This window comes from Hyperoodon ampullatus, assembly GCF_949752795.1.
Source record: "Hyperoodon ampullatus genome assembly, chromosome: 4".
Lineage (NCBI taxonomy): Eukaryota > Metazoa > Chordata > Mammalia > Artiodactyla > Ziphiidae > Hyperoodon > Hyperoodon ampullatus.
In genome coordinates this window covers 59,841,573-59,855,112 of record NC_136917.1, presented here as the reverse complement: position 1 = coordinate 59,855,112, position 13,540 = coordinate 59,841,573, and the positions used below count along the sequence as shown (strand labels likewise).

The 13,540-nt window shown below is 41.3% G+C and overlaps 1 protein-coding gene across 2 annotated transcripts; it reads right to left on the bottom strand.

Moving 5' to 3' along the window:
* Positions 1-675: 675 nt before the first annotated feature.
* Positions 676-7,564, bottom strand: BRD8 (bromodomain containing 8). Of its 2 annotated transcripts, XM_079702621.1 has the most exons (10): positions 7,240-7,564; positions 6,839-6,932; positions 6,590-6,636; positions 5,603-5,817; positions 5,321-5,413; positions 5,056-5,124; positions 4,288-4,465; positions 3,194-3,298; positions 2,671-2,715; positions 676-1,030 (listed from the first exon to the last, which is right to left on the bottom strand). In XM_079702621.1, exons 1-10 carry the CDS (start codon positions 7,537-7,539, stop codon positions 971-973), a joined length of 1,206 nt encoding a protein of 401 aa, XP_079558747.1. In that variant the 5' UTR covers positions 7,540-7,564; the 3' UTR covers positions 676-970. The 2 variants fall into 2 exon arrangements, with proteins under 2 accessions (XP_079558747.1, XP_079558748.1); XM_079702622.1 differs by lacking the exon at positions 2,671-2,715.
* Between the last annotated feature and the right edge of the window lie 5,976 nt (positions 7,565-13,540).

Here is a 13,540-nt window from a genome sequence, read left to right as displayed (position 1 = left end):
AAGCTTTATAGTTTTACTTAAGCCAAAAAGATCTGTGACTTGCAATCATAAAGTTCTATATCTTTCTCAAGAAGGCTCAAAATACTAGACAATACCCTATTAATCTCCATCTCTTTTTAAGAAAAAGCTCACTAGTTCACTTCACTTAGTTATTTAGTAACAGAAGTTGGGATAAACTCAGGTGATAAACTTGATAATTGAGTCTAGCCTTCAAACAGTAATGTTATGAACTCTAAAATACACAAGAACCCTACACATAGAAATAGAAAGGAATAATAATATACTATTCAAGAAATACCATGTGCAAAGACAGTATAAGTAAAACAAATGCCAAGGATAAAGATGCTAGCTATATCCATGCTTTAATCTTCTTTAAGCAATGACATGAACAGAAAACTCTGAAAACCTTAAGTTTTACCAAACATTGAAGAAAGGCTGAATATGGCAGTACTTACGGCACAATGCAGTACTTTTAAACATTATAAACTCAACCTTGGTTACTTACCTTCTCTGACCTGTAGAACAGTTCATATTATAAGACCACTTTCCCCCAACAATCTCATTCCCACAAATGACGAAAGTTTCTATATAGAAGAAATCACAAGTTTCACACACACATTCACACACTCAAAGAACACACCAAAGGCTAGAGTTTTCTTTTCTTTCAGAGTTTATTGTGTACACATACACTTCACAGGTTTTTTTTTTTTTTTAAGTCTGTACACTTCACAAGACAGTACAAACTAGCTACAATCTGCTAGCAACACATCAGGACATTAACACATCCCATGATTTTTGCCCTAAAACAGGCAATTGTGCTACTCCAACTCTCTGAGAGAGATTTTTCCAGCTCATGTCATGTGGCCCAGACACCTCCTCTTCTGTAACTTCCACTTCTGGAACTTCCACAAGCCCAAGCTCTATCTTTACTTCTATTTCATGTTCAGCTCAGTGCAGATACTCTGAGGCTTCACTTTTTCATCTTCATATCTGCTTCAATGGCACAGCGGCGCCCCCTGGTTCCCCCATCCTAGATGACAGGCAGACAAAGAAAGGGAGCATGAGTGAGTTAGCTATGAGGTAAGAGAAAAGGTGCAACAAGAATGCTGGGGATTTGGTTTTTTGGGGGAAGGGGGGGGAGAATCAGCAGAAAAATCCAGGAAATAAGGGGCATTTATCTGTCTTCCCACAGAGTGGGCTAAAAAGCACCTGGTAGTAGTGTGTGAGAGGAAATGTAGGACAGAGTACCTTGCTTCTGCCCACCATAGAGGTCACTGGAGTTCACCTGGGGTCCCACAGAATGACTATCAGTCATCCCACCCAGGCCCCAAATCATGTGCAAAGGAAGAGGAAGAGTAAAAGATGGGTGGGAGAGTCAGAAAGGGCAGTGGATAGTGAGATTCTTGGCTAACATACCTGTCCAGCTGTTGATCCCTATAAGAAAGGCCTTTCCTGCAGACTGACCCTGGCACTAGTTCCCTAGCACCTCCTGAGTTGTTTTCCGTGAGATCAGGACAATCAGAAGGCTTCTTTCCATCTGCTGCTCTCTCCCTGCAGCCCAGCTCCTTCCTCTTGTGCAATACTTTGCTGTCTTCAATAGATAAAAGATTCTATTAACCAGCCTTGCAACAACCAGCCAATTGCTTGGGGATCCAGAGTCACTGTTGCAGGCCAGTAGGAAAGAATGGAGATTACAGTGTTCTGTCTGTGGTACGGACTAAGGCCTGTAGGTAAGATGAGCTAGTGAACACTTCTGCTGGGCCAGGCCATTTTTACATTTCTAACATGCAAGGACTCTAAAATTCTTAGAGCTCATGAACACAAGTTGCCTTTGAGGCAACAGTAAGTATAAAAATACCACCCTTGCATTTGTATAACACTTCCTTTTTTTTTCAAGCCATTTTATCCTCATTTTATCCTCACAACATCCCTGTGAGGTACGCTGGACAGGCACCTCATTATATTACCTCCATCACACAGATGAGGAAAACAAAGCTCCAAGAGATAATCCAGAGTTTTAAGATCATGTGGTTTTCTAGGCTGATATCCTTCCATTACATCATGACTTAGTGCCTCATAATGAACAACAGAGAGTCAGAGTATTGTTCAAATCACAGAGGAAAAGAATAGAAGTCTTTAGGCTAGCTTTACTAAGCTTATCTCTAATTCCACCAGCCACTACTGTATGTAGTGGTCACTGTTACTGAGATCTTTATCTTAAATTTTACTGAATGTTTGTGTATCAGTCATCACTCTTGCAACTTAATATTAGAGGAAAATTAAAAACCCATGTGCTGAGTATCTGTAGGTATGAGGAACACTTTTTAAAAGCCAGCTAGCAGTTGCTGCTCTGAGCAATCTTCTATTTGTAAGAAAAGAACTGTCAAAAGGTGCAGTCAAGAAATAAGGAGCAGGTGCATCCTAGATCCTTACCAATAATACCTCATTTCAGCTCAGTGAAGTCATAAATAGTCCCTACCCAGCCCACACACACACACATGCAAACAGACAGGAGTGCAGAAGAGAGAGTTTCTTATTCGATGACTTGAATAAACAGAAGTTTAAGACATTGCCACAGTCTGCATGTTCGATTTCCCTCTGCCACCCACCCCCAGCAAGAGCTGAGAAACTTTGTGGCAACACCGCCCCTTGCAGCCATTCAATACTTACAAAGAGAGAGAGAAGGAAGGCAGGAGAGCCCATGGGGACACTGTCCTGTTAGAGGACAAACAAACACTGATCAGGTTCCACGGAAACTCTCAGCTGCAAGCACCCCAAACCTCAGGACAGAGACACAAGCACCACACACACAAAGACAAAAATCTTAAAACTCAAGAATAAGAGGAAAGAGATCCAAAAGCAATCTGGCCATTATGCCTCTGGAATAGGAACTGATGGTCCCCAAATGCTGCAAGCTATGTCATTTCTCCCACTTTGTGAGCATTCTCCGAGAGGAGATAATAATTCATGCACTCAGCTCACAATTTCTCCCATGTGACTGGGTCTTCCAGTCACAGCAGGTTTCTTCAGTGTTTGGATGGGAGCAAACAACTACCATTTTAAAATCTTTATGTCTGTATACCATTGGAATGTAGAAGCCTGGAAGTACCAAGTAGTAACATAAGGTTCCTTGGATGCTTCAAACTTCTATCACTGGAACACTGGCACACAGGCTCTTCCTTGGTCTCCTCACCTTCTCTGAAGAATCCTGTTTGCGGGTAGAATCTCTCCCTCGAAGACTTTTAGCACTGATCCCAGACTCAGATGTCTGCATAATCAACTGTGTGGCCAGGAATTGCTGTAGGGAGAAGAAACAGAGTTGGCCCTAGAGACCTGATCCATCAAGGAAGAATGAAGACACCTTAGGCTTTGTAAATAGGAGTACAGTACTGTTCTGCAAACAGCATTCAAATACGTCTTGAATGATTAGGAGTTTTAGCACATTAGGTTTTAATTCTAGTTGTGCATGCTAAGGAATCGGAAAATGCCAAATAGCTCTAATTTTTTGTTGTTGTTATAATATAGCATCAAAATCTCTATGCTCTTACTCTATAGCACAGGGAATTATACTCAGTATCTTGTAATAATCTATAATGGAAAAGAATCTGAAAAGAATATACATAAAAAATTGGGGTGGCCAAAAACTTGGTTAGGATTTTTTTCTGTAAAATGTTATCTGAAAAACCTGAACAAACTTTTTAGCCAACCCAATAGATATAAAATTGAATCACTTTGCTGTCCACTTGAGACTAACATAACACTGTAAATTAACTATATTTCAATTTTTTTTTAAATCCTAAAAAACAAATTTCTATGCTCTAAGAATGACAGAGAATAAAACTAGATGAACCAAAGCAATTTAAGTAATCAGTAAGCAATTTAAGTAGATTGGCAGACTCTGCAGAGATAGACAACATCTCTCCAAGTTCAATATCCCAAAGGGTGCTTGGTAATGTAACTACAGGATAGAAGTAGGTTCACTGCAATGAAAAGAATCGTCTACCATGTACATAATTCATATCACTTAAAAATATACATTCACCATTTTACAAAAATTTTATTAAAAAACTTCAGGAAACAAGATATTTGCCCAAGAAAGGCAGAATATTCTCTCACAACTCTTTTACCAAACCAACATGAGAAAACCATCATGAATCCAGCAAGAACAAAATTGTATCTTCCTGTGTCCCTGATGGCTATTCCAAGCAAAAACCACAACACCCCTTCCTAACATCAATACAAATCCTTCTTTTGAGTATTTTAAAATTCTCAGGATCCTCAAAGTACCTGGATCTGCTCCAAGACATCTCGCTGCATTTCTACTGCCATGTGATAGACATCGTGGTCTGAGCTATTATACATCACAGCATTCTGGAACATCAGCATAATGTCACGCTGAAATTCAGCTGTGCTGCGGATCAGTCCATTTTCAATGTTCTTCTTAATAGTTGACAAATCCATAGGCCTAAAAAACAGAGCAGGGGGAAATGGGAGCATAGAGGGGAAAGGACTCCGCTGGATCTCTGAATATATTATTACCGTATGCATTTCCTCATATATACCTTTAGTCCCAGCTGCCAGGACTCAAACACCAAGCCCTAAAACAAGTACTTAACCCCAAAACCAAATTCAGCCTGTATAGTAAGTACTGAGAAAGGTAATAAAGGGGGTTAATTCTTTTAGATTCAGTGATCCAGTCAGTGAAATAATTAGTTTAGCACTTGGTCATACTTACATCAAAAACATCTGCTTTAAACTTTCTGTCTAAAGCAAAAGTCCACTAAGGGGCTTCCCTGGTGGCGCAGTGGTTGGGAGTCCGCCTGCTGATGCGGGGGACACGGGTTCGTGCCCCGGTCCGGGAGGATCCCACATGCCGCGGAGCGGCTGGGCCCGTGAGCCATGGCCGCTGGGCCTGCACGTCCGGAGCCTGTGCTCCGCGGCGGGAGAGGCCACGGCAGTGAGAGGCCCGCGTACCACAAAAAAAAAAAAAGTCCACTAAGACTGGACAACTTACAATTCAGGCCTAGTCAGCATGCTGAATGGATCATGGCTTACCTCTGTACAATGCTGTGGTAGCCAGGTGCTATGTCATCTGTAACAGGCTGCAGGAAGACATTAGCATACCTGTCCAAAAAGAATATGGTGCAATTACTGACTTATCCTCCAAGAAGCACAGGTGAGAGAACTTGATCTAAGTGGCTGAAGGTTGTAAGAGACAATGCCATCAGTCCTGTATAAGCGTACTCAGACTTTTTTCCAATTACCAACAATGAGGAGGAGCAGGAGAAAATGTTCCTACTACTTGGTAAAGCCCACTCACCTATGATTAGCTGCGGCTCTCCATACAAGCATGATGGCTTTCTTCCAGATTTTCTGTGCTTGAATAGCTTCCTGATCCTCACTACAGACAGAGCTGAAATAAAAGAAATATGGGAGTCCCACTTGGCATAAGTCCAAAATAAAAAGAGTCTTAATTATTTCTTGTCAGATGTTTGTTCCAGGCCAAGAAACAGAAGATGAAAAAGTAAGACTAAAGAAAAGATCCTCTCCTACTTCTCACCTTCACTGCCTTGACCTCAAAGAAAGAATTGCAGATACTCACAACTGTGAAGAAGCAGGGCTGCTGGGGATGGAGTCTGCCAGTGTGTGGGACTGCAGCGTAGCATTGTGTATGCTAAAGCCATCGTCACTCTCACTCACAGGGGGCTCATTATCCATTTCTGACAAATAGCCTTCTCCTTGATCTTCTTCCTTAGGCTCCTCTAGGCTGGCCGCTTCACTGACTCCATCTTCCTCCTCATCCTCACCTGGGGCATCCTTAGACATAGTGTGCTCCAGTCAACAAATGAAAGGAGAGCAAAGCTATCCAGCAAAGCATCATTAAACATGATCTGTCTTTTGGGTTAGATCAGTTCTAGAAAATGACCTCACACTGTTTCCTGACTGAGCCCTCTATCACTTATACTACCATCTACTTAAAGACACTGGCTGATCAAGTAACTTAGAACCTGGACAAAGAATAAGACCCAGGATCTTTTTAAAAGGAAGAAAAAAAAGCTACTTACTTAAGACTAAGCTAAGAGGCGTTCCTTCTTTCCCCTTGCTCTTGAGAGGAACTCTGACCCTGGGTACAAAGTTATCAAAAATAGTTTTTATTTTGTGTCTCATCTGATGGAGCAAGCTCACATCGCATTAAGTCTGTTTGTTACTACTGCTTTAGTAATTCTAATAAGAAAACTTTGGATGACTTTCTCTGAATAGTTTAATTAATAATCTGATTTCTATATGCTCTCCCTGGCTCTGATATCCCTACTCACTCCAAATCACTCTGGATGTATCAAAGCTTCTTTGTGCATTATATGCAAAGAAAGGTCTGTGTGATATTCACAAACTCTTTCAATTAGGAAGCACCTGTTGCCATAGTACTCCCACTATGCCTAACTGTCCACTGCAGCTTTTCCCCATGCAACTCCTTAACCAGTCTCATCTCAGAGAATAATGATGCGAGTTTACTCAAATTCATTAAAAAGGTAGTGCTATAGGGAAGTCTAGTCACACAGCAAGAGGAATAAAGAAAAGTCTGAAATACCTTTATCTGGCTTCCAAAAATAGTCCCTGATTCTTCTTTCAATGAGTCTGCAGAGGAGAGAAAGACTACCTGAAGATTTTTCCACCTTAGCCTTCCCCTTCCTATGGACAATAGTCCCCTGCAGCTCTCCTTTCCATGCTGACCTATTCTACCTCCTCTACTTGCCCACAACCCACAAATCCCTCAGAAGCCAAAGCAAATGATTTAAAGTTAGTTACAGAGTACATATTTCCTGGCTTTATTATTTACCTGACATTTCAAACTTGTGCTGAGTCTCTGACTCTAAAGGATCTTCAATAGGATTTGAGCCATGTGATGGAGACAACATGCTTTCAGGGGATGCCTGAAGACCAAAAAGAACAAATACCTTAAGTCCTGGTAAATCACTACAGCTTATACATTATTCTTCAATGATAATGAGACTATAGAAATTCTAAGTCCTCCTACCCATATAATATGATTCTAATGGTCACCTTAATAGAACAGGGTAAGTATATACAGTACTGATCATACCTATGGGCTTTGGACACATCAACATGTCAGAACTCAGGCATGCAACAGGAAAACCAAAGGCCTAAAATGTCACTTCTTACCTAAGATATAACCCTCCACCCCCTGCCCCCATCCCCCAAGCCCCCGATCTTAAATACCTCTGTCTTCACTGTTGTAATTGGAGTTTCATCGCCTCTCCTACTGGAAGCATCTGCTTCAGTAATTTCTCCAGTTGCAGTACTTCTGGGTTCCTCATCTAAGTCCTGACTCCTGAGTTCTGGTGGCTCCATACTCGTGGCTGGAACAACTCCAGATACTATTTCAGCCCCTGAAATGCCTTGCTCTGGTTCTGCAGGTTCCATTTTGATCTCAACACTGGGTTCCCTGATGTCCACCAGTTCATGGATTCCTTTGCTTTCTGTTTCTTCAAAGTCCAGCCTCTCCTGCTTGACCGTCATCTCTGGTGCAGGGAGAGGTACTGGCTTTTCCCGTTCCTGCTGCATAGGGTGCTCCCAGGGGCCAGGCAGGGATTGGGGATCATCATTCTCTTCACAGAATGACAGTGCTGCTTCCACTGCTGCCACATCCAGCACTTCAGGATGATCATCTACCTGTCCCATAATACATACACTGTTGAAGTCACAAAAAGAAGCCCAAGTCCCTCAATTCATTAGCACCAAATGAGATGGCCTCAATTTATTAGCACCAAATGAGATGGCCTGAATCTGAAGCTTCTCTCTCCATCTTCTCCATGTAGCAGAAGCAACCAATGGACAGGTACCTGTCTGGTGCAAACCAGTAACATAGGAAAGCCTGGGTAGATGACTAGTATGTCAGCATCAAAGGGCTTTGGGACTACAGAGATGGAGATGGGAAGAAGCAGGAGAGTTGTTTATGTAATTCTTACTACAAGAAGCAAGGAGAGGCTGAGGAGAGAAGCCTATGTAGGACCCATGAGACATTCTTTGGGGCTTTGCTGAATAGTTACCTTGTCCTCAATGATGGCAATGATGTCCCCAACAGTCTCAAAGTCCAGCTCTTCACCTGTGTAAGACACAGCAATATCCATCTTCTCAGCCAGATCTAAATCTTCCTTCCCATCAATGCTAGGAGCCTTTGATCCTCCAGGGGCCTCTGCTACCCCTGACCGGAAACACTCTTCTTTGATAGAATTGATGATCATGGAGATTTCACTGCTATCCATGGAGACAGTCACAGTATGTGGATCCCCCACAGCCTCCATGGGAACACAGGTGTCAGGCTGACTCACTGAATAACAGGAAAAGAAAACCATCTCAGAAGCTTATTTGGTACCAACTGCCCACCTGGAGATCACACCAAAGCTGTGGACAGATGTCAAGCACCCATACACTTAAGCTCAGTAAAAGTTATCTTACATCTACCTATGTTTTCTTCTCCTCAATTTTATCTAGAAAGGTGAAAACACATTCTCAAGCCCATTCATATATGTACACTTAGCCCTTTTGCCCCAACACATAAATGCCCACCCACTTCTTCTCACATCCTTGTTTTTGTAAGAATAAAGACGGCACATGTCCACAGAGAACAGAAGCTGATGCTCTTGGTCACCTTTCTCTAACTGAAGCTCAAAATGAAATTTTGGATCTAGTTGCTGCTCAGGGCGTGGGTCAAGGACGCACCTGGAGCTACACTCTCAGGAGTGGAGACAGCCGGAGCAGAGGATGGTGCTGGCAGCGCAGGCATCATGACAATGGTAGCCTGGGACACAGACTCTACAGGGGGTGGCACAATTTTAACTGGAGGTTCACTGGCAACAGTAGTGAAGGAAGCAAGAGGTGTGGTGAACTGTGTAGGACCAGCTTCTAAAAGCCGGGAAAGAGTGGGAGCACCTAACAGACAAAGAGGTACACAAACGAGGTAAGAAGAAAGCACATGAGCAAGAAGCAAACAATAGCCACTTTAAGACTCAACCAAGAAAATTTTTAGTCTCAAAGGATGAAAGTAACTCCTCTGTTAAATAAGCTCATTATCTATATCCTTATTTTTTCAAACCTTACTTAAGATCTTCTGCCAAGTTAGGAATGACTCAAAGCACCAGAATACATAACTCACATGAAAAATGAGTGGTAATTTTTTTAAAAAGGTATGAATAAATCTGACCCTTCTACTGAAGTTAAGCATGCTATAAACCACCCAAATTTAACACTACTCAAATACTAAAATCAAATGTTTGGCATTTTTTAAAACTCTTTTTTGCTTTACATTTTCTACCTCATTTAATTCTTACTACATCCTTGTGAAGTATATATATTGCAATTAATAAAAGAGGAAACTGAGGCTCAAGAATTAAGTTACCTATCCAAGGTCGCAAAACCAGTGTGTGGCAGGCCTGAGACTCTTTAAGTTTAGTGTTCTAGTTCCAAATCTTATCTGCCTATGCTATAGTCTCAGGTATCCCTAGCACCCTTTTGTGATTTTTGCACCTTCACCATTAACTTCACTATTCCTCTCATTCAGTATCTATGCTGTGGTCATCCAGGACAATCAGTATTTTGAAGATGAAATGGATTTACAATTTCGAGCTCCATGTGGTTTAACAGGTAAAGTAGCTCCAAGGTTGGGCTTTAAATCTAGGATTCACAGTTGCTTAATAACAAAGGCTAGAAACCAAGGGCAGTCAATGCCATGTTCAACATCTCTAAAATAAAGTCGACAATAGAAAAGTAGTGACTTACCTGAGGCAGCTGGGGAGGCTGCAACAGTGTTGGGTGTTTGCTGCATCTCCCCACCATGTATCATGGGAAGGACCCCGCCTACCTCCAGGAGGACACCTGTACTGTTCAGGTGGCCAGAAGCCACAGCCATTTCACTCTCATTGACCTACCAGGGAAGAATAGAGGTGAAGGCTACACTCAAGCTTTCCTTTATTACCACTTCCCAAAAAAGCTCCAGCAGTTGGCCAAACTTCATGAAACTAAAAGTTAATATCCAAAGAAAATGATTTCAGACCCAAGGGAAACACTGATTTTCAAAACTTATTGACAAGAGTTCTCTGGAGAAGAGAACCAAAATAATTATGGTTTCAGATACCTCAGGACCCAAGGATACTATCAACTATTTTGTTTTGTTGTGTTTTTAAATTAACATTTAACTAGGAGATCTCTTCCTCTTTTGAACTTTTTTTCCATGTTATATTTTAGGTCCCAGGCACTCCCTTCCAAATTACTTAATCACCACAGCTCTCAAACACCCACAGAAGTCTCCATACCAGTCTGGGGCTAGTAGGCAGGAGGCTGCCCTTCTTCAAGAGCTCTGACAGCAGAGGGGAGGGGGGTGGAGTTGCTTTCTGTCCAAGCATCTTTTTCTGGGGTGAATCATCTGTTACTGGGGTCATGGGGGCTTCTAAGGGTGCAGAGCCTGGAGGAAGGGTGTCAGGAATTCCAGGAAACGAGGTGACTGGGGTACTCGGCAAAGTCCCAGGGGTTACCTAAGAGACAACAGAGAACCTTTATCTGACTTCTCAAACTCAGGAAGGTTCCCTACTAATCTGGATGGGTTAGTGTGTCTACCTATTACTTTATTAGTCCTGAGTGGAACTGCCCAGAAACCCTCTACCCGTCTTGCTCTCAACCACACCTTTCTTCCCCGCAATTTTTTCTCTTCTACTCACTCAAACCCAAAGTGACTCAACCATTCCACCCAACTTGCCTTTTATAAACTCCTTACCCACTACCAATATTATATTTACATAGAAATCACCCTATATTTCAGCAGGAATTTCGTAAGACCAGTACACTTACAAGTAATTCCTTAAGTTAGTCTTTTACCTATCTCTAAAAATGTCAAAAGCCTCAATGTTTTTAGGTCCATTCTTATCTTAGAGCACAGAACATGGTAAATTATGTCTTTAGAATTCAGACCAAGAGAGGAAATTGCCTCTAAGCCAGAAGTGGTTTCCTCATCACTCAGCTCTCTGCTGGCTTACTGCCCCTTTGCCGATCAATTCCTGTGGATGGAAATATACTCACCCCAGAGGTGGCCTCTTCCATAGTGGCTGCAGTCAAGTCGGCAAGTGGATAATCACCTCCTGGGGAGGAAGAATCTATAGGAGAGCGAACCATCACAGTAGGTAACCTCCGAGGGGGTGTTTTTACTGCTTGACGGGCTAGAACATACAAAAGAACAATTTCTGTCTTCAAGATTAAATAAATAAAGCTAGACTCTGCTATTATATAATAAAGGACAAATAGGGATGTTACATTACTAAGGCAGCATTAAGAATCTGGATTAGAAAGCTTTCTTTACAAGATTTTAGCCTAATTTTTCCTATGAGCAATTCCCACCCTAAGCAAACTTGTGTACCCTAAAGGTCCTTGGAGTAGGAAAGTAGTTTAAACATCCCTCAATATCCTCTTCAACAACTTAAGATTCTGCTTTTAACAAGAGGGAAAGACCTCAATGGCTCAAAGCATGTGTTCCTAGAATTACAAATGCTTAAGTTCCTCCACTTATCCAATGACTAAGTTATTCTCAATCTTTTTACAGGCTTTGACTTCTAAAACCTTGTTTATGTTCAATACGTTATTATCAGGCTTTTGTGTCTTAAAAGAACACGCGGTCTAGTGAGATCTCAGCAGAGCTCACTTTCTAAGAGTTTCCTCCTGGACATAAAGGGACGTTTTTATTCTGGTAAAAGAGAAGATGACAGAGAAAAGCATGCAATTGGAATTAGTAGATTCTGTGTTAACAAACAGTCTTCAACTGTCATCGTCATGCAGTAGTGTATAGTCAAATTGTTAAACGGAGTCACTAGGTTCACCTTACCCTGATAAGCCGCATCTGTAGCCTTCCTCTTTACTTCAGCCTCCTCTTCCTCCAATTTCTTTTTCCTAAAGAGGAAAATAAGGGTTAGATCCTAGCCGGCTGTAGCTCCTTCAGCAGTGCCCTCACAGGGAAATTTTTTGCCAGGCTAGCACTTTCTAGAGGAAAAACCTAAAAAATAAATCTTTATCAGCAAAATAGGGAATTTTGAGTATACTCCCTAACTACCAGTTCTTTACCCAGGCAAACTAGAGCCACTTTTAAGTTAGAACTAAGTTATGTTCTCACACTGAAATATTCTATCACATTACCTTCTAGGACTCACTACCCCCTCCCAGCCACCAGGCCACTCTGCAGCTTTCCCTTTCCAGAATCTCTCAAGTCTAAAGGGATGGCAGATGTAGGAAATAAGCCAGATTACTTAAGAAGTAAAGAGGATAAAAAGAGAAAAAGAAGTACAGATGGAAGAACAGTATAATATAACCCACATCGCAATGTCATTGCAAAGCTCATCCAGTCTGCTGTCCATGTGCCCAGCTTGAATTAGTTCTGCATCTCTTTTCAGCCGTCTGTAGGATGAGAGGTAGGTAGACTGGGTTTTTTAATCTATTTAAAAAATTCTGACTAGTATAAGCCAGCCCGATTTGTCTCTCCCAACCATTTTGCATTCTCTGAGAAGTACCTATATTTTTCCTGGGTTTCCTTTATCACTTTCTTTAGTTCCTCAACTCGCTCAGCAGTCAGTTTCCGAACAATGACATCTTCAACAGTTTCTACCACTTCTCCCTTTTCACCCCGTTTCCGTCTATGGAAAAATTTTAAAAACAAACAAAAACAAAAACAAAAAAACAGATACACACTTGAATAAGAGAACATTTTTTCCTACTCCCACTTGCTTTCTTTGAGCCTTCTCCAACATCTAACCAGAGATAATTTCTAACTTTTATCACACCATGATATAAACATAAAAAAACCAGACTTCCACAGTAAATATTCTCCACTAAAGAGATTTGGCTCAAGTGCCTGGCTTTGTACTCACTTTGGGGTCTCAGTGGTCTCTAGGAGCTCTGAGTACTGGGAAGCACAATGCTATGGAAAAAAGTGAAAATATGATGAGCAAGCCTAAAAAGGAATGACCTTTCAAAGTTTCAACATATTAGACTAAGGTTTAGACAGGGGAGCTATATTTAAGGTAGGAGTAGTTTCTAGGAGGACAAATTACTTTGCAATCAAATTAGTTCAAAATAATCAAAATCATAACACAAAAAAGGGAGTCTTCTGGCCTGGAGTTTGTCTATTTGAGGAAAGACAAGCTAAGAGCCAATATTTATATTTAATATCAACTGAGTAGTTACTGTATGCAAGGCACTGTGCTAAATGCTTTCTAGGTATTACCTCAACTAAGTATTTTCAACAATCCTGAATCTACTTTTATCCCTATTTTACAAATCAGAAAACTGAGGCTCATGGTTCAAAGTTTTCAAGTGGAGTCATATTAAACCCAGATCCATCTAATGTACAAGACTGGCCTTTTAACTGTTATGCTACGCTGACAAGAACAGTTTGTAATAGTGTGGGCATACATGGATGGATTGGCAAATATTGAGAAAAAGAAAAAGTATTCTCCAACTATTCTTCATGGTACAAAAGCCTTGT